The 21,079-nt window shown below is 54.4% G+C and overlaps 1 protein-coding gene across 1 annotated transcript in view; it reads right to left on the bottom strand.

Moving 5' to 3' along the window:
- Window positions 1-21,079, bottom strand: part of LOC138120838 (centrosome-associated protein CEP250-like) — a 93,324-nt gene that overhangs the window by 29,039 nt on the left and 43,206 nt on the right. Inside the window, exons 14-22 of the mRNA XM_069033856.1 lie at window positions 20,553-20,619; window positions 19,799-19,953; window positions 18,525-18,866; window positions 16,354-16,547; window positions 14,968-15,058; window positions 12,489-12,617; window positions 11,752-12,032; window positions 10,394-10,553; window positions 9,639-9,815 (exon numbers count right to left, since the gene is read on the bottom strand). Coding sequence (XP_068889957.1) covers window positions 9,639-9,815; window positions 10,394-10,553; window positions 11,752-12,032; window positions 12,489-12,617; window positions 14,968-15,058; window positions 16,354-16,547; window positions 18,525-18,866; window positions 19,799-19,953; window positions 20,553-20,619 — 1,596 coding nt within the window. The remainder of the gene's footprint in view (window positions 1-9,638; window positions 9,816-10,393; window positions 10,554-11,751; window positions 12,033-12,488; window positions 12,618-14,967; window positions 15,059-16,353; window positions 16,548-18,524; window positions 18,867-19,798; window positions 19,954-20,552; window positions 20,620-21,079) is intronic.

Here is a 21,079-nt window from a genome sequence, read left to right on the forward strand (position 1 = left end):
TTTAGGGGTGGGGGGGAAGCCCCCCCCTCCCCCCCCACCAGCTACTCCATGGTCTTCCACCCTCCTCCCAAACCCTCCTCGTCTACGGGGGGGCACCAGCCCTCTACTGCCACATATAGGGGGGTGCCTGGGGAGGGTACTGGGAAGGGCTGGGAGGGGATCTAGGGGGAGATATGGGAGGAGTATGTGGGATACAGAGTCCTGGGGAGTCTAGGAGGGAGATATGGTCGGGTAGAGGGTCCGGGGGAGGTCTGGGGGGAGTTTTGTGGGGCCCTGGGATGGCTTGGGGGGTATGGGCCCTACACTGACAGGTTGGGGGGGTATCTGCCAAGTTCTGGGGTGTCTTAAGGGGGCTCTGGAGGGGTCTGGGAGGAAGATATGGGGGGTACAGAGTCCTGGGGGTCTTTGGTGGGGAGATAGGGGGGGCAGCAGCCTTCCACTGACAGGTACGGGGCATCCTGGGGGGGTCCTGGGAGGCTCTTGGGAGGTCCTGAGGGCGCTGGGGAGGAAGATATGGGGGGTACAGAGTCCCGGAGGTCTCTGGGTGGTCCTCAGCAGGGGGACATGAGGTGAGTTACGGGATCCTGCGACAGCTCTCGGGGTCTCTGGGGGCACTTATTGGGCTGCCCCTCACCTGCCCCACCCCTGCCCCACCCCTTGCTCATTCCTGCCGCACCCTTCCCCTCATCCTTCCCACCCTGTCTCACCCCTGCCTGGCCCCTGCCCTGCTCTGCCCCTCACCTGCCCCACCCCTGCCACGCTCTCTCGCCTGTGCAGGTTCAGTGTCCGGGTGAACTGCACCGACCTGTTCCATGTGGATCGGCACCACTGGACCCCCCCTGCAGGGTTCGGGTGTGGGGGGGTTCGGGAACCCCGGGAATGCGCCTTCCCCAGAGCCACCGGCACTGGGGACTCATGGTGGCCTGTGGTGAGATCCCCGGGACACCCCCAAATCCATAAGAACCCCCAGAAACCTGTGGCCTTTGGAGAGCAGCTGAGCTCTCCTTCGGGACTCTTAAGGCTTCTGGGTGCTTTTTCAGGGCTTTTTGGAGGCATTTTAGGACCAAAATTGCCTTTTCATCCTCCACATTCCAGAAATAATGCCATGTCCTGAATTTATTCAAATTCAGTCAATTTAGATCTATTTTAGTTACATTTATTAAAACTTTCCAATGTGGTTGAGGCATTTTGTGTCTTTTTGAGGTGTTTTAATGCCCAAATGATCTTTTAACCCTCCACTTTTGAAATACAACATAAATATCATCCTAAATTACTCATATTTATTCAAATTTACTCCCATTTTCGTCCGTTTTGTTTAAATTCCTGACAAGAATGAGAAGTTGTCTTTACAAACTGTGGGCCTGCTGTAGATAAAGCCACATACTGAGAGGTAAAAGAAGCAATAATGAATCGTGCCGCAACCGGGCCAGGAGACACTTCAGAGACAGAGTCAGAGAAGCGGGTATTTGCTTTATTCGGCGCGCCGGGTGTGTGGGGATCGCTCCTCCAAACACACACACCTGGTGCTCTCTACAACACAGTATTAAGGGTTAAATTATGAATATTCATCACATTCCTTGGGACAGGTGTGGTTACACAAATTATTTCTCGGAAGTCATTAGCATATGGGCCACGCATGCGCTGTGTGTCCTGGTGGTCGCGCTGAGGAAGGCCTCTCCTCTTCCTCGGGGGTCTTTCTGATGGAGGCCAGTAGTCATCCTCGCAGTGAACTTTTTCACCTTTCTCCCTGGGCATGCGTAGTCCTTTGAGGGATGATTCAGCAATCTCTGAGATGATCCTTGTCCCCTCTATCTTGACAAGATTAGGGTGAATTCGGCTTCTCAGGCTTTGTAATGAACATCTTCCGTCTGAACTAACATTGCTGTCTCCCAATAGTTAACTTGTGCTTACATGAGTTAGTTATTGACTGCCCCTTCTTCAATAAGAGGAACCAAAAATTCCATAGGAATTCCACTAATTGACAGGGAGTGTTACTCACTCAAGACTGCCTTAAATCCCTGGACTTAGAGAAAAAGAACAGAAACACAAGGCAAAAGAAAACAGGGGGGAGGGGGGGAGAGGGAAGGGGAGAGTACACATTGGAAGGGGGTATGTTACTAGGCAATTCGGGAAGTCTGTACCTCTCAAGTACCTCAGCCAACGGGGAAAGACAGAGGGAAATGTGGCCGGGAAATTAGGATAAAAAGAAGGCTGGATCCTCCAACAACTTGAGAGACCCCACAGGAAATGACCATGATCGCTCCCTTTATGTGAATAAAGTAACAGGATTTCTCTGTCTCCTTTTTGGACATAAACCTCCGGTGGTTTTGGGTTAGTTTTCCTGACATTCCGAAGGGGTTTGGGGTCTTTTCTGGGTCCTTCTGAAGCGTCCCGTCCTGTCGTGACTCCGCCCAGCCAACCCCTGAGGGGACGTTTTGCTGAGGCGGGGACGGCTGGTGCACACCCACGCCCTCCCCTCGCACAGCCAACCCCTGTGGGGAGTTTTCCCCGAGCGCGGTTTCGGCAGGAGCCGCCCCTCCCTTCTCAAGCAAATCGGTGCGGAGGGGGGACCGTGCGACGGCAGCTGAAGCGCTTGGGAGCCTCCGAAACGGCGGGCGGGCCCCCCCCAGGCCGCCCAATGTTCCTCCCCTCTCCCTCTCTTGCCGCCATTCCCCCCCCGCCCCAGCCCGTCCCTCACGGCCACCGCACTCTGATTGGTCGTCGCCGTGAGGCGCGCTGCGCTCCCATTGGTTCAGCCCTTCCCGAGCCACGCTGATTGGCGTTAGCCGCCCCTGCTGCCGCGCTTCTTCTGTTGCCGCGGGCAGCCGCGCGCTGATTGGCCGGCGGGTGAAGAAAGGGGCGGGGCAGAGCGATCAGGGCAATCCCAAGCACAGGCTCGGGCTGGGCGGAGAATGGATCGAGAGTCGCCCTGTGGAGAAGGACTTGGGGGTGTTGGTGCATAAAAAGCTCAACGTGCCCCAGCCCCTTGCACTGTCACCCAGAAACCCCCAATGTCCTGGACTGACCTCACAGCGTGGGCAGCAGGGGACAGGGGGATTCTGCCCCTCTGCCCTGCTTGGGTGAGATCCCACCTGCAGAGCTGTCTCCAGCCCTGGGGTCCAGCATCAGAAGGATGTGGAGCTGCTGGAGTGAGTTCAGAGAGGCTGCAGAGATGCTCCAAGGGCTGGAGCCCCTCTGCTCCGAGCCGGGCTGGGAGAGCTGCGGGTGTTCAGCCTGGAGAAGAGAAGGCTCCGGGGAGACCTTAGAGCCATTTCCAGTGCCTAAAGGGGCTCCAGGAGAGCGGGGAGTGGGCCTGGAATGCCAGGACAAGGGGAATGGCTTTCCATTCCAGAGGGCAGGGTTAGAAGAAGTTCTTCCTTGGGAGGGTGGGGAGGCCCTGGCACAGGGTGCCCAGAGAAGCTGTGGCTGCCCCATGCCTGGAAGTGTCCAAGGCCAGGTTGGAGGGGCCTTGGAGCAACCTGGTCTGGAGGCAGATGTCCCTGCCCACGGCCAGGGGTGGCATAGGATGAGCTTTGAGGTCCCTCCATCCCAGACCAGTTGGGGATTCTATGCTGAGGAGAAACATCACGCTAGGGATGGCGAATCCAGGGGGTGCCAAGCTGCCACGGCATCATGTCCATTGGGTGGTCCCTGACAAGGCCAAAGGGCAGCTCCTGAGGAGACCAGGTCATCCAGTTGGGCCAAGACTGCAAAAGTGGGATGCCATCACTCGGTGCTGAAGGCTCACTGCCAGGTGCCCTGACCCTTGAGCAGCTGTAGAAAGCGGAGGCTTATGTGCCTTCAAGGCAGGGTAGCCTGAGCACACGGCTTCTGTCTCTCCTGCCTGTGGGTCTCCCCTGTCTGGGCAAGGGATGCAAGCTGAGCTGAGGCTGGACGTGACATCAGTGCGTGACACATCCGTCAGCCTCAGGGACCATAGAAATGGGGGCTGGCTCCAGATGCATCTTCTCCAGAAGATGCATCGCTGCCACTCACTGTGACAGACAACATGGAGAATAGAAATTTTCGGTTGCAAAATAGAGCTTAAAGACTAACTAGCAAATTAGATAAAAGAATGTAAAAGTAGACACACAGGATGCTAAACAGAGCTGAAAGCAGTGGACAAACAGATAATAAGGAACCTAAGTGGGTTTTGTGACAAAGTTATGTAACAAGAAACACCAGTGCATGCCCTAAGAGAAGTTCAAGGCAAGGTCACTTCCAATTTTGGGGGCTCTCAGCGAATACGACCACCAGAGACCCCTTTAGACAACCCTCTAAGACCATAAAAGGACTTCCAGTAAGGGGCAGAGGTGGGTAAATTAGTTCTAGGAAAGTAATGTTTATGTATTAGCCCGGAAGCACCTTGTAATGAATGTGTATGATCCTGACGGAATAAACACCCGGTGTAAAGTTTCATGACACACATCTGCTTAGAGGAGACATCCTCTGCATGTAAATATTAGTTGTTAATCAACAGTAATACCGGCTCCAGGGAGGATCAGTGAGTGGTGTCACCACAGCCTGGCCACTTCCTGCACCTGATCCAGCAGTACTGAGCCCGCTGGCTCGGGCAGTTTTCCATTCACTTGGCCGCTCACTCGGTCCGTACCTCACCAGTCCGGCTGTAAGGAGACTGTGTGGCTGTTGAATGGTTTGCAGTGTCAGCAAAACCCTCCCTGGTCCCCCATTATTCACAGAGTCCATCAGGTCGGCCAGCCATGATTTCCCCCGTGGTAAATCTGTGCTGGCTCTTCCCAGTGCCCTTCCCTCGCAGTTGCTTGAAAGGGTGTCCAGGACCATTTGCTCCATCACCTTCCCAGGGATTCCAAAGGAGCTGATTAGCCTGTAGTTCTTCAGATCCTCTTCTGTGCCCATCTTTAAGACTGGTGTAACACTCTTTGCTGTTCTCAGGAACCTCCTTCAATGGCCAGGCTTTTTTGAAGATGACAGACAGCTCCTGTAGCTTCCTCTGGTCCTCAGACCTGGTGGATGCCTGGCTCAAGAGCTCCCTGACTATTCTCCCCCTCCCCTACTGCTTCCACAGCAATGTCTGTTCACTCCTTCTGGATAACTTGATTCTTCTTCCACAATTTTTTCTTCCACATTCCTCCTTTCTGAGATGAGGTTGATCACAAGTTCCCCGCTCAGTTGATCTCCTGTCAGCCAGGGCTGTGATTCTGCTTTTCACCTTGCTAAGTTACCTTATTCTAAACTAGGACCTCAACCCCTGACCTTCTCATCCTCAGCCAGTTCTTGAGTGTTTCCAGGATCAAGAATTCCTCCCACTGGGAGGGTGGCCGAGCACTGCTGCAGGTGCCCAGGGAGGTGGTGGAGTCTCCATCCCTGGAGAGATTCAAAAGCCGCCTGGACACATCCTGGGCAGCCAGCTCTGGGTGGCCCTGATGGAGCAGGGGGCTGGGCAAGGTGACCTCCAGAGGTGCCTCCAGCCTCCCCCAGCCTGAGATTCTGTGACTCGGAGAAAAAACAGGTTGCAGTTTCCTAAGGACAAATGCAAAAGCTCCACATGTGGCAGGATTCTCCTGCCCTCACCAAAGTGGTTCATGTCACGTGTCTCCCATCTGCAGATTCGTCCCTGGAGTGAGGATGCCCCTCAAGGTCACTCCTTGAGGCTGACAGAAATATTTGCCCACGGTCATTGGTTTGGGTGAGAAGCATCAATCTTTAATTATTAATTGGTTTTGCTGGCTTGAATATAACTGCTTCCATGTTGCTTCAAATATAATGCACTCTACCGGAAGTTATAGTTCTCTGTACTGGGTAGTCAATAACTCTGATAAAGGTCTTTTTGTGTAGTCGTAATAAACACTTTATTTTTCTATAAATATATCCTTCATCCTATGGAACACAGTTGTATAAAGGTTCAATTACACCTATTATCCTACAATCCTACAATTACACCTGCAATCCTTTAAACATAAACTATGGACAAAATCTGAGGCTACGACTGCATGCAGCTGCACCCTGTCTCCTCTCTGACAAGCCTAGGAAGTAAGGAGGTCCTTGTGACTCAACGAGAGCATCTCCTGCCTGCTCCCTGCACAGCTCTCCAGGGGTTCCTGCCGGTCTCGGGCCAGCTGTGACTGCAGCAAGGACACCTGAAAGAGGCAGAAAGCCCAGCTCAGACAAGCCCACGTGGGCAGGAGCATCCGCAGCCCCACGGTACCGGCTGTGGGGGCAGACACAGCCTCCAACTCCAGCCCTCACCAACACTCTGCCCTTGGGGAAGGGGAAAGGAACAGGCTCCCACACTGCCCCTGAACGGAGCTCAGATGATCAACAAGTCCAGTTCATGGCTGGCAAACCCTTCCCTCATACAACCCTCAGCCACCACAGGTCTGGGAGAGAGAGTTCCGACAGGATTTAGGAACCCAGCTCTGATTCCCAAAGCACGCATTCTGGCCACTGACCCCTTTCTCCACAGGCTGTGCCTCAGCACGGGGGCTGCAGCTCCCCTGAGCTACTGGAGGACTCTTGTCTTTCAGAGGTTGATGCATTTTTCTGGTCAGACTGGGAGACAGGCAATGTAAAGTAGTCTGGGGGGAACACTCTCCAAAAAGTTCTGATTCTCCTCCCTTCATGTTCATCCTGCACCTTGGATGGGAGAAAGGGTCACAGAAACCTGTCAGCAACCATGGGGCAAAAGGACCTCTGGACATCAAGGCAAGGAGATCTCTGCTCACAGACCCTCAATTGCACCAGACAGCACTGGGGGCAAAGAGCTCTCGCTGGGGGCTGTGCAGGAGAGGCCAGTGTGTGTCCGGGGACACGGGGCCAGGGAGGGAGGCAGCGGACTGAAGGTGCCTTTGTGAAAGCCATGGGCTGCCACAACAGAGAGAACAAACAAAGGGGTGTGCCCACAGCAGGGACAGGGAGAGGCAAGGAAACAAGCAGAGGACTCTAAAGCACTGCCTGGGCACACGAGTCATGATCCAGAGGAGCCTGAGGCTCTGCAGAGGCAGTGAAAGCCCACTTTACCTCAAAAGTTCTCCTGAGCTCACGCTTCTCTGGCTTGTCTTTTGCTGCTGCTGCAACCTGGTCCCGCACACATTCCACACCCCTCCTGGAGTGCTCAGACAGCCGCTTGCCTTCTGCTCCAACAGCCTGCTGGGTGTTCAGAGAGGAGATGATTCCCTTATTTCAAACACCACAAGAGCTGTCCCTCAGAAATCTCCATCTCGGGAAGCATCCTCGAAGCTCCAGCAGTGCAGCTGCTCTTCAGCCCTCGCTACAGAACTCTGCTCACTTCAGTCCATCACTCTGCTCACCTGCTCCATTCCTTTCTACACCAAATCCAACCCACACGTTGCCTGGGCACGGGAGAAGCAATTCCCCATGCCCAGCTTTTGGCCTGGAGCTGATTTGAATAACAGCTCCAGAGCTGCCTCAGTCGTTCCAGGCGTGCCAGCAAACAATCTGGCAGCCAATGGTCTCTGGCTGGAGCCAGGCAGACACACAAGGCTGCCTGCTGCAGCCCGGGCTGCTTTGCCCAAGCAGGCCTAGACTGACAGGGATCTAGAATCCCACCTCTTCATGGGAAACTTCATTGGAATCTTTGAGAGACGTTGCAGTGGACTGAAGATCAATGCCAGTGCCTACCTGGGGATGACTCTTTCCCTGCAGAAAGGCTAAGTGTTTCTTCAGAGCCTCTTTGGCAATTTTACACTTGGCCAGTGGAGCACACAGGACTTGAGCGTTTCCTCTGCCTTCCTTCAAAGCAGCAGCCCCATGCTCCAACTCCTCCTGTTTTCTTTCATTTTCAGCGTCCAATTGTTGCGTTGTTTCCTTTCTTGAAATTTCAAGTGTTTTCATTTCATTCTTCTTTTTCAGATCCCTCATCTGCTCCTCGTACAATTCCCGTTCACGCTGCCAAAACAGGGAAGTCACTCATTCCCTCTCTCGGTTTGCTTTTCATACCAGATCGGGACTCCTGCCACAGGCAGGCAAAGGCTGCCCCTCTCTCTCTGCCTCTCGGGATGCCTCAGACCTTTGCTGGGACCGCCCTTGACGCTGAGTCTTTCCCAGCTCACTCAGCCCATCCCAGCTCCCTTTCTGCCCTTCCCCGACCTCTTGCAGCTCCACTTGAGTGTTCCTTTGGGGAGCAGCTGCCAGAACTGCAGCCAGGATTCCAAGTCCACGCTAAGCAGGATTTAGGCAGTGCCATGAGGATGTGCTCTCCAGCAGGGAGAAAGGGAAGAGCAAACACCCCCAACATTTCATTCCCTGCAGCTGGGGTGACAGGAGTGGTTTTTGAGCTCTCCTGTGTAGAGTTTCCATGGCACCATCCCTGAGAGCCCCACTGCCCTCTCTTGGAGCAGCAATGGCCACATCAGTCTGTCATTCTCTGCTGCCACTCAGGACGAGTTCTCCCCTTGCAGGCACACGTCCTTATCTGCATCAGCACTTTGCTTTTCTCTCTTTTCTCCCCACTGGCTGCTCTCTGATGGCCAAGGCCAAACACCTTTCTATTAACAGCAAACTTGGCCTTCTCACCTCTCGTTCCAGGTCCAGGTATTTGAAATCTGGACGTGGGTTTGGACACGAGGAATTGCCCAGACCATGCAATGTCCATAGAGACAGTGTGGACATTGAGAACTAGAGGGCACAAAACTCCAGCATGGAGGAAAACCAGCAGCCTCAGCACTAACTGGCTTTGGCATGACTACGACATCTTTTCCTCCTTATTCAGAAGAATGCAGTTTGAAAAGCTCAGCTGGAAAGAGGTGCTCCTTAGAACTATTAACACAAGGGCCAAACATAGCTAGGAAATGGCCCTTCATGGCATCTGCCGTTCTCACCAGCACATCCTTCCTTTCCTTCTCCAGGCTCTCCAGTTTCCTCTGCAGAGATGCCACCTCCTGACAAAGAGTCACACCCTCTTCCTTCAGGGCAATGGCCTCTTTCTCCAGGGCAGTTTCTCGAGAGGTCTTCTGGTGTTCTGCCCTCCACATCACTGCAGCAGGAAGGAGAAGGAGAATGAGAACAGCAAAGCAAAGGCAAACTGATGTGCATCCTGCAGGGACAACAGCACTGTCTTCTTGGCCTGCCTGTGTTTGCCAGCCCCTAAGGCCACAAGGGCTTCCAAAGCTGACAGAAATGAAGGAGAAAAAAGCAGGAATCCAAGGGGCAAGGTTCAGAGGAATAGGAAAGTGTCTTTCCTCTTGGGCTTGTGCAGAGTGAGCAGTCCAAGAGAGACAAAGGAGCGGGGATGCCTGTGCAGCCCTGCTCCAGAGAGGCCAATAGCCTGGGGGCTCTGTCAGGGCCTGGAGTTGGGGGGAATCGAGCTGAGGCATCCAGCTACAGCTCCTCAGCACAGACACAGCACCTGAAAGGCACCACCTGTGCACGGGATCAGCCATAGCACAGCCAGATGGCACTGCCAGCCACGGCATCTTTCTCGAGAAAAAGCTTTCACTGGCACTGGATGGAGAAATCTCCTGCTGGTTGTTCTTCCCCTCTGCCATCTCTGGGCACTTTTCCTCTGCATGGCATCAGAGAGCCCTGCTGGCAAGACAGGATGGGGCAGTGGGTGCGAGAGGAGAAGCTCTACCTTGCTCACTTTCCTCCAACTCCTGCTGCAGCTCCTGGTTGCGAGCCTTCAGATGGTCTATCTGAGCCTGCACCTCCCTCAGCTCCAGCTCCAAAGTCTTACACTGCGTGGCCATGGCCTCTGCTCTTTCCTCAGAGCTCTGGAGCCTCACACGCAGCTCAGACCCCTCAGTTTCCAGCTCCTGCTTCTCCTGAGTAGGCTGGGGAGCCGCCTTCTCGATCACTGCTTCCAGCTCGGCCTGCATCTGGAAGATGGATGCACAGAGCCTCAGGGACAGGGCTGCTCCTGAGGCAGCAGAGCAGGCAGTAGAGCAAGCAACAAAGGAGAAATGATTTCAGGCAAAAAAACATGCCCAAAACAGAAGGCACAGAGCCAAGGATTCCAGTGGAAACAAGTGTCCTGAAAATAGGGAAAGGGAGCCAATGGGCATCCTTGAGGCTGCAGCTCTGAACACCGGCTGAACTGGCTGCGCTGGAAGTGCCCTCCCCAGCCTGCCATAGCCACGTCTGTGTGCCCACATTGCTCGGTGCCCAGCACAGGCACCAACTCCATCTGGGACAACACTGCTAACAGAGGGATGGAGAAGCTCCAAAGGAGTCTGCTGCTGCTTCTCCTCCCACATTTCCTGCTGGGACCCGGGAGAGAACGGAGGAAAACATCGGCAGCAGACACCAGATCCAGCCTTGGCCTGTGGGTGCAGCAGCACCCCGGGGCAGAACACGGCAGCAGTGGATGCTGCTGGGAGGAGAAAGCAGTTGGGGCCTCCAAGCCAAAGGTGATGATGTGTGTCCCTGGAGAAGAGGACGCCAGGGCACAGATTACCTGGGCGTTGAGCTTCAGCACTTGTCCTGTGCGGTTTGCACAGAGCTGCTCGGCCTCGCGAAGAGCAGAACGAAATTGAGACACCTGATTGTTCAGTGCCTGGTTCTTTTCTTCCAGTGTTCTGAGGCACAGGTTCTTTTCCTCCAGAGACAGAAGCAGCCTAAAAGGGAAGCATGCAACTCATTACTACACGGTATCACATTTTAGGAACTCTTAGGACTCGCACCACCTCGGGGAAAACTGCTCTGTCTGATGAGGTTTGTCTAAACAACGTGGCTGTTTGTTTGTTCCCCCTGCAGTCACAGCCCAGCATGTGCCCACTCTGCTTTTATTCATGAAAGAATGGGGAGTTCCTGCCTACATGTCCTACCTTCTTCTTGAGATGGGAATGTGAATATAGACCTAACAAAGTCTTGCCATGAAGAGATTAGGGGAGAGGAAGAGTTTTCTTCTGACTACCCAGGCTCCAAGGGGGAAAGGTTTGGTCAACATGGAAGAGACATTTCCTTGCCCCATCTTGTATGTCCAGGTAGGAGGAGCAGCACCCTACAGCCAGAGGATCTCGGGGAAGTTCCCTAAGATTTACCAGCACCCATCCTACTTCCAGCTGGAGAAACAAAGGCCGATAGCAGAAGTGGCAACAGAGCCTTGGAGCACAACCTGATGGAAGATGCAGAAACCTGCAGGCAAGCAAGAGGGCCCTGCCCTTTCTTTGTCTTCTTCTCGAAAGAAGAATCCTGTGGCACTGAAGACCGGCAGGACTTGGTCAGCTGGAGGGGCCCCGCTAACCTTGGTCTTGTCTCTTGCATTCTTTGCACAGTCAGTATTGCCTGTGACTCTGGAGGCTGGCAGGGACCCTGCTTGAGCCCCCCCAGGCACCTGGGGGCATTTTCTGAGGAACGATGCAACAGAGACATTCTTGGTTCTTGGGTGCCTTTGAGGGGAATCTGGCCTAGGTCAGCAATCAGGGCCTTGAGATGGTTCTGCCAAGCAAAAGCATCAGGATGCCAGGCTGCTCCAGATCCCAAAGGCTTCAAGTTACAGGACCCAAGGCGGAGCTGCTGGATGTGTCCAGCTCCTTACACTGCAGCTTGGGCAGTGTTAGCACACCCACCTCACAACAGAACACACCCCTAGAGGGAAAGAGCTACTCCAAAAGCCTTTGTCTTCAGAAAAACTCTAACTGAAGGCTTGAAAGAAAAGAAAATGAAACACAACATCCAGACAACCAGACGCGTCTGCACGGAGAGTTCAGAACTCTGCCACGTAGGAAATGCTGCCAGAGCCCCTGGCAGGTGCAAAGATGGCAAAGAGGGAATCCATTCCCACAAGGCAGAGTCCCACAGGCTTTCATTTACCTGGCTTTTTCCTTCTCTAGGGTGTTCAAGGAAGCCCAAAGTCCCGAATTTTTGCGTGCCACTTCTTCCCATTGACTCCTTTCCATCTCCAAGTTCTTCAGGTGCACTTGCAGCTCCTTGTTCTGATGTTCTGCCTCCTCCAGCATCTTCTGGAGCTGCTCAACCTGCAACAGCTTCTGCCTTGACTGCTTCTGGGCCTCCCTCACATCTTGCCGGGCTCTCTGAACAATCGTTGCCTGGGACTCTCTGGAGGCTGCCAGCTGAGATGTCAACTCTCCCACCTCCAGTCAAACAGAACAAAGCAGTCAGAGGCTACAGCCACAGCCTGTCACTGTCAGCCACAGCAGAGGCTGTGAGAAAAGGCAAAGGCCAACTTTCCATTTCTCCCTGTCCTCAGAGCACCAGATTCACAATGCATACGGACAACTTGTTTCAATCTCTACGTGGCCCACCAAGGGCACCTGAAAAAGCACCTCCCACACCATGGCCAGCAAGAAGAGGCCAGCAGGAATCCGTGCTGATGGTTGCTGGCCAACAGCCCAGAGGACTAGCCCAGCTGTCCAGGGCAGCAGCTGAGATTCAGCAGAGCACCGAGGGTCCTTCAGAGCAGCTGCCAAGGAGCCCAGAGCACGAGGCAGCCCCAGGGACCACCCCAGCAGCTGCTGCTCTGCCATGGAAAAGCAAGAAGGGCACAGACCCCCTGCTGGATGCTGCGGTGCCACTGCTCTTTCACTCACCTGCTTTTGTAGAGCCTCCCTCTGCTCAAGGAGGAGATTCATTTCCTCTTTGATGCCTCGTAATTCTTCCTTGTGCCTCTTCTGCGCTGCCTGGATTCCCCTCCGAGCTTTCTGCAGCTCAGCTTGCAGCTTTGCCTGGATGGTCTGGCAACAAAATGCAGAGCAACTTCCTGCGACCTGCCCTCAGGCTCAGCTTTTCCCACTTGCTCTCTCAAAATCCCATTCCTTCAGCGACTTCTTTTGGCTTCTCTACCCAGCTCTGCTTCCATTGTAAGCCTTGCTTCCCGGGCCTGAGCTCTGGAGCTTGCCAGGCTCTGTGCTGCCAGGGCCTGAAGCAGCCCTTGCCTCCTGACTCCCAGCACCTGCCTTTTGTGCCCTTGCCACTGCCCTGCACTCTGTTCCCTGCCTGCTCAGACTTACCTGCCCCTTCTCTTGCTGCTCTTTCACCTCCTGCCTGAGCTGCTGCACCTGCTGGCAGGCTTGGCTTAGCTGTCCCCGAGTTTGGAGCAGTGTCTCTGATAAAGAATTCTTCTCCTTCTGCTTTTCCAGCAGGACCTGCACAGAAGGAAAGAGCAGAGGGCTTGACACTTCCCCTGCAAACTCTGTGTGGCAAGAGGCAAAGACTGATGGGCTCACGCGCTCTCAGAGCACTCGGCTGCTGCTCCCCTGGGCCACTGTCTGCCCTGGGGGGGACACAGCTTCCCAGGAAGTGACTTAGAACACAGCCCAGGAGACATCTCTGGGTTGCTGTTCAGAAATACTCCAGGCGAGTCTTTAAAAAGATTTGTCTCTTGTCAGCGTTCCCGCTGCGCCCTCCCTGTGCCCACAAAAGAAAAGTCCTACAAACTCAGTTTGGCTATGGACACCGACCAGTACACACCAAAAGAGGACCCTTAAGAGAACAGTGAAGATCCTCCGAGGTAAGTCTTAGGAAAACAGAGCACAAGAGCAGCACAAAAATCCCAACGGAAAGCTGATGTTTCTGCCGGGCTTCCTGTGAGAGGGCTCATTCCTGGGCCCAAAGATAGCCCTGTTCACCTTTCACCTCCCCAAATTCAATGTAGAAGACATGGAGGGCATGCTCCACACAGCCCCATAGCCTGCCATCTCCCACAGCTCCAGCCTTGCAAAAAATCACACCAATTCTCCTTGCACAATCATTACCTCTCGCTTGGCATTTTCAAATCTAGTTTGTTCCTCTTGTCTTTGAGCCTGCAGGGTGGCAACTTTCTGCCTCATCTCAAACAGCACCTTCTGGTACTCCTGCTCTCTCTCTGCCTTCTCTTTTCCCCATTGCTGCAGCATCTCCTGTATGTCTGCATGGTACCTTTCCCGGTCAATTGCCTGAGGAGGTTTGGAAAAATCTTCAAGTTGAAGTCCCCAGGCAAGCTTCTCGCTGAAAAACGTGAAGCTTCATCCCTCCCACAAACCCCAACCTGAAAAGACAACAGCACTGGCTCTCTGCTCTCCAGAAACCGTGTCCTGTCAGGGAATTTAAAAGGAGGCTCAGCAGGTGCAAGGATCCCAGAAACATGGAATCATTTCTGTTGGGAAAGACCTGCACAAGCATTGAGTCCAACCATTCAGAAAAGGAGGTGTCACCTTCTGGCACCCTGATGCCCCAGTCACAAGGACTGAAGGACCGGGGCCTGTTCCATTTGCTTCCAGCCCAAAGCTAATCCCTCTGTCCACCGTGGGAGCACAGCAAGACAGGAACCGAGTTCCCACGCCTGCAGCCAGCAGCACTGTTGGCATCTGCTCCACGCTGGCATCTGCTCCGTGGCAGGTGGGACTCGGGGAAGATCCTGCCCTGGGCCGCCACGCTTTGGGTGGGCACTGCCCAAGCTGCTCTGGAACTCGCCTTACGCCCTCACGGAAGCCGTGGCTGCATTTACTGGCCCAGCACCATCCTGTGGGTCTTCACGCGCCTCCAAGTCCGAGCCGCCGCCTCTCCTGCCCGGCCCAGCAGCGGGAGGCCTCTGGCAGAGGACTGCTGCCCTTTCACACCCTCAGGCTCTGCTGGTGCTAAACCAGCCCCCAGGGCCGGCTTGGACAATTCAGAAGCGTATTGTCACCTACCAGGTCTTGCAGGAGCTTGTTTATTTCCACCTGCTGAGCAGTTCCCTGAAGCCTGAGGCTTTCGTGACACTGCTGCTCTACCTGCAAGAGCTGTTGTGCTGTGTCTTCCTGCTCCTGCTTCCTGAGAGCTCTCTCTGCTTCCAGCTCACGTTGGAGGCACTTCACTTCTCCTGCAAACACGACCAACAGCAAGATTCAGAGTCTTTACTGCCTTTACTGACTCAGGCCCTTTCAGTGTCAGCGTAGGAGGGCCCTGCCTCCAGCGCCACCGCTCCTCAGAAGCCCTGCAGACAGAGGAGGCTTTACAGCAGCTTCTCTATCTAGGTGGGGCGGCACCACAAACAAAGCACACGAGGTTCTCACCTTGTAGCGCCTCCTTGGCCTGTGTGACTGTGAGCACTTGAGCCTCCAGATGGTTGCTGGTGATCTCCAGCTGGGATATCTGCTGCTGAGCAGCAAACAGGCTGGATTCCAGGCTCTCCTTCGCTGACCTACAGGTTGCAAATACGGAGAGACATGAGCTGCTCGCTCCTGACACTCCCGGGCAGTTATTCCAGGACAACGTGGCTCAAGATGCCCAGGCCTGAGAATGCAAAACGGGTCGCATGGAAACTTGTACAGAGAAGGCCCATTTGTGCCATTTCAGTAGCAAAGCAGGGCCCTCTGAGGGAGTGCCCAGGCCTTCCTTATGGCCTGGCACAGCACAGACAGCCCAGCCCAACGTGACCTCAACAGCCGAACCTTCAGCTGCTCTTCCTGACCTATGACCCTGGCTAGCTGTGCCCACACAGGCTGGGCCGAGGAGCAAAAGCCCAGCCTCTGCTCACAGCCCTTCTCTCATCAGCACTTCCAAGCTGCTCTGCAGGGGGACAGAACAGACTCTCGTCCTGGCTCACTCCTGACTTGTTAACTCTCTTCATCATGGACATAAAGGTACATAATTTTCCAGACACTCTGTATTTAAGAGACTTCAGAACTACTTTGCATGATACAGTAAAATCTCATGGTCATGGCAGCACTTGTAAAAATTCAGAACACCATGTTGTCTGAACAACAACTACCTGAATGCAGAGACTGCAGTTTAAGCTCCTGCACGGTCAAGGAATAGACTTGCCACCTTTCTTTTAGTGTTGCCAGCTAAGCAGGCAGTAGCCCAAGTCTTGTCCTTCTTTGGAGAGTGAGAGGGACCATCCAAAAGGACCTTGGCAGGTTTGACAGGTGGGTGCCCATCAACACAGCAAGAATCCCCAGGGGCTGTCAACAATTCCAAAGAGGTTTCCCTGCTGCTCTCTAAGCAGCTCTAGGTCCTGCCTCACACTTCTCAAGAGTGTGCTTGGAAGCAGAAGGCCCTCAGCATTTTCAGCAGGAGCCTCTGGCTTCCCCCTGAATGGCAGCATGCTACTGCCAACATCCCAAGGTCAGAGCCTGGAGTTCTGAAGATGAAGCTTCAGTTCTGAAGATCAGGATTGTGTCAAGCTACTTAGGAAGGAAAGAGGGATGTTCAATGCCCAGAACAAGGAACTAAACCCAAGAGAAACTTGAGGTTTCACTCAACAGCTGCATGGTTTAAGTACTACTCAATTCAGGGCCGGGTGGCTTGCTTTTGACTTCCCACACGAGTGTGCTTGGCGGCACAAACAGGAGCCCAAGGCTCACAACAGCTTTGCTGGCTTTAGATGTCAGAAAAATAACCTTCACATTGTGGCATATTTCTTTTTCTTGAGACTTCCATTTTCTGTCCATGCAAGGTAAAAGCATCCGGAAAGGGTCTCCTCCCTGCCTTTACCTGGTCTCTGCCAGCTGCTTGGAAAGGTCTTGTTGGTGACGCTCCATGGCTGCCAGTCGGCCCTCAAGGGCAGCCTTCTCCCGGCCCAGCAGCTCCTTCTCTCTGCACACCTGGGCCAGTGCGTGCCCTTGGCCAGAGGGCTCCTGGTGCAGCTGCTCCAGAGCCCTGCTCAATGACTCTTGCTCCTGGGAAACCTGGAAGCAGGACAAGGTACAGCTCGAGCCCTTCCTCAGGAGCCCTGTGCAGAGCCAGCCAGTGCCACCTCGCAGGCAGCCAGAGGACAGGGAGCTCCTGTGCTCTGGGCTCAAAGTTTCACAGCATCTGCCCTCTGCAGCTCCGATACCCTGGGCTGCCAAAAGCCTCTGGCACTGTTACCTTGGAAGTGCTGTGTCAGGCCCTGCTGGCTTGCCTGGCACCAGATTGCTCCTTCCCAACAAACATCCCTGCCCCAAATTCTGTGTTGTCACCCAAAAATACTGCATCTTCCACAACTGCCAATACACTTGACTCTAAGCACCAGCAGTGCAGCTGCTGTTCAGCCCTCGCTACAGAGCTCTGCTCACTTCAGTCCATCACTGCTCACCCCCACGTGTTGCCTCCCCTTGCCTGGGCAAGGGAGAAGCAGATCCCCATGCCCGGCTTTTGGCCTGGAGCTGATCTGAACAGCAAGCTCCTGCACAGCCAGCCCAGGGACAGGGAGCAAACTCTCCTTCTCCCAAACTTCAGAGCATTCCACATGGGAGCAGAGCACAATGTGGGCAACGAAGCCCACGGGGAGAATGAGCCTTCAAGCACTGCTGAGGCCATGAAACTCCTCCAACTCTTCTTTCCTGACACCACGGGCTTGTGGCTGCTGGGCTGGCTGGCAGCAGAGAGCCAGCTGCTCCCACCTCCTGCTGGCTCTGAAGCGGGTGCAGCCACAGCAGCTCCAGCACGGTGCCCTCTGTCTGCTCTGGAGCAGAGGAGCTGCCAGCCCTGGGAGCAGCGCTCAGGGCTTGCCTGGCTTGGGGAAAAAAGCTCAGCTCACAGCTGCTACTCTGCTTTCTGAGGGACATGTGCCTTGCCAAGGGTTGTGTTCCTCCCACCAAGGAAGATGATGTTCTCACCTGTCCAGAAGTCGACCTGCTGTGCTGGGCAGACGGGGGAGCATCCACTCTAATGGTATCCGAGAGGTAAACTTTCCCAAAGATTCTCTGGACACTCCTCCCTTCAGGTTCCACCTGCAGGTTGGATGGGAGAAAGGGTCACAGAAACCTGTCAGCAAACATGGGGCAAAAGGACCTCTGGACATCAAGGCAAGGAGATCTCTGCTCACAGACCCTCAATTGCACCAGACAGCACTGGGGGCAAAGAGCTCTCGCTGGGGGCTGTGCAGGAGAGGCCAGTGTGTGTCCGGGGACACGGGGCCAGGGAGGGAGGCAGCGGAGTGAAGGTGCCTTTGTGAAAGCCATGGGCTGCCACAACAGAGAGAACAAACAAAGGGGTGTGCCCACAGCAGGGACAGGGAGAGGCAAGGAAACAAGCAGAGGACTCCAAAGCACTGCCTGGGCACACGAGTCATGATCCAGAGGAGCCTGAGGCTCTGCAGAGGCAGTGAAAGCCCACTTTACCTCAAAAGTTCTCCTGAGCTCACGCTTCTCTGGCTTGTCTTTTGCTGCTGCTGCAACCTGGTCCCGCACACATTCCACACCCCTCCTGGAGTGCTCAGACAGCCGCTTGCCCTCTGCTCCAACAGCCTGCTGGGTGTTCAGAGAGGAGATGATTCCCTTATTTCAAACACCACAAGAGCTGTCCCTCAGAAATCTCCATCTCGGGAAGCATCCTCGAAGCTCCAGCAGTGCAGCTGCTCTTCAGCCCTCGCTACAGAACTCTGCTCACTTCAGTCCATCACTCTGCTCACCTGCTCCATTCCTTTCCACACCAAATCCAACCCACACATGTTGCCTCCCCTTGCCTGGGCACGGGAGAAGCAATTCCCCATGCCCAGCTTTTGGCCTGGAGCTGATTTGAATAACAGCTCCAGAGCTGCCTCAGTCGTTCCAGGCATGCCAGCAAACAATCTGGCAGCCAATGGTCTCTGGCTGGAGCCAGGCAGACACACAAGGCTGCCTGCTGCAGCCCGGGCTGCTTTGCCCAAGCAGGCCTAGACTGACAGGGATTTAGAATCCCACCTCTTCATGGGAAACTTCATTGGAATCTTTGAGAGACGTTGCAGTGGACTGAAGATCAGTGCCAGTGCCTACCTGGAGACAAAGCCTTTCCTTCAAGATGTCCAAGTCTTTCTTCAGAGCCCCTTTGGAAATTTCACTCTTGGTCAGTGCAACACTCAGGACTTGAGCGGTCTCTTGCCATTCCTTCAAAGCAGCAGCCCCATGCTCCAACTGTTCCTGCTTGGCTTCCCTCTCCACTTCCAGTTGTTGGGTGTTTTCCTTGACACTTCGCATCTCCGGTGTTTTCATTTCATTCTTCTTTTTCAGATCTCTCATCTGCTCCTCGTACAATTCCCGTTCACGCTGCCAAAACAGGGAGGTCACTCATTCCCTCTCTCGGTTTGCTTTTCATACCAGATCGGGACTCCTGCCACAGGCAGGCAAAGGCTGCCCCTCTCTCTCTGCCTCTCGGGATGCCTCAGACCTTTGCTGGGACCGCCCTTGACGCTGAGTCTTTCCCAGCTCACTCAGCCCATCCCAGCTCCCTTTCTGCCCTTCCCCGACCTCTTGCAGCTCCACTCGAGTGTTCCTTTGGGGAGCAGCTGCCAGAACTGCAGCCAGGATTCCAAGTCCACGCTAAGCAGGATTTAGGCGGTGCCATGAGGATGTGCTCTCCAGCAGGGAGAAAGGGAAGAGCAAACACCCCCAACATTTCACTCCCTGCAGCTGGGGTGACAGGAGTGGTTTTTGAGCTCTCCTGTGTAGAGTTTCCATGGCACCATCCCCGAGAGCCCCACTGCCCTCTCTTGGAGCAGCAATGGCCACATCAGTCTGTCATTCTCTGCTGCCACTCAGGACGAGTTCTCCCCTTGCAGGCACACGTCCTTATCTGCATCAGCACTTTGCTTTTCTCTCTTTTCTCCCCACTGGCTGCTCTCTGATGGCCAAGGCCAAACACCTTTCTATTAACAGCAAACTTGGCCTTTTCACCTCTCGTTCCAGGTCCAGGTATTTGAAATCTGGACGTGGGTTTGGACACGAGGAATTGCCCAGACCATGCAATGTCCATAGAGACAGTGTGGACATTGAGAACTAGAGGGCACAAAACTCCAGCATGGAGGAAAACCAGCAGCCTCAGCACTAACTGGCTTTGGCATGACTACGACATCTTTTCCTCCTTATTCAGAAGAATGCAGTTTGAAAAGCTCAGCTGGAAAGAGGTGCTCCTTAGAACTATTAACACAAGGGCCAAACATAGCTAGGAAATGGCCCTTCATGGCATCTGCCGTTCTCACCAGCACATCCTTCCTTTCCTTCTCCAGGCTCTCCAGTTTCCTCTGCAGAGATGCCACCTCCTGACAAAGAGTCACACCCTCTTCCTTCAGGGCAATGGCCTCTTTCTCCAGGGCAGTTTCTCGAGAGGTCTTCTGGTGTTCTGCCCTCCACATCGCTGCAGCAGGAAGGAGAAGGAGAATGAGAACAGCAAAGCAAAGGCAAACTGATGTGCATCCTGCAGGGACAACAGCACTGTCTTCTTGGCCTGCCTGTGTTTGCCAGCCCCTAAGGCCGCAAGGGCTTCCAAAGCTGACAGAAATGAAGGAGAAAAAAGCAGGAATCCAAGGGGCAAGGTTCAGAGGAATAGGAAAGTGTCTTTCCTCTTGGGCTTGTGCAGAGTGAGCAGTCCAAGAGAGACAAAGGAGCGGGGATGCCTGTGCAGCCCTGCTCCAGAGAGGCCAATAGCCTGGGGGCTCTGGCAGGGCCTGGAGTTGGGGGGAATCGAGCTGAGGCATCCAGCTACAGCTCCTCAGCACAGACACAGCACCTGAAAGGCACCACCTGTGCACGGGATCAGCCATAGCACAGCCAGATGGCACTGCCAGCCACGGCATCTTTCTCGAGAAAAAGCTTTCACTGGCACTGGATGGAGAAATCTCCTGCTGGTTGTTCTTCCCCTCTGCCATCTCTGGGCACTGCCCTTTTCCTCTGTGTGGCATCAGAGATCCCTGCTGGGACAGGATGGGGCAGCGGGTGGGAGAGGTGAAGCTGTACCTGCTTGAATTTCTTCCAACTGTTTCAGCAGCTCCTGATTGCTGGCTCTGAGATTGTCCCTCTCAGCCTGCCCCATGCCCAGCTCCAGCTCCAAGGCCTGTATCTTCTTCCTTGCATCATTCTGGAAGAGGCAAGAGGAACAGAATCACCTGTCAGTGCCACTGCTGGCAGGAGACAAAGGGCTACAAACACTAAAGCAGAAATAGCCCAGGTGGGAGAGGGCAGCTGGACCGTACTGGTAGATGTGATCGTGATCCTCCTTCCTCCCCATGCTAGTGAGACAACCCCCCTACAAGAACTTCCACCCATCCTGGCCTTGGCACTCTGCTTGTCCAGCAGCCCAGCAGCAGGACAGGATTTCTGGGTGCATATTACCAGATCTTTCTGGGAATGCTCCAGGTGCTGCTGCAGGTCTTGCAGAGCTGCTGACACTCTGTCCACTGTGAGCTCTGCGGGGACATCCCCATCCTGAGAAGCACTTAGGCCCAAGACATGACCCTTTTCTGAAAAGAGAAGACATTCTGTTT

This window comes from Aphelocoma coerulescens, chromosome 20 (genome assembly GCF_041296385.1).
Source record: "Aphelocoma coerulescens isolate FSJ_1873_10779 chromosome 20, UR_Acoe_1.0, whole genome shotgun sequence".
Taxonomy (NCBI): domain Eukaryota; kingdom Metazoa; phylum Chordata; class Aves; order Passeriformes; family Corvidae; genus Aphelocoma; species Aphelocoma coerulescens.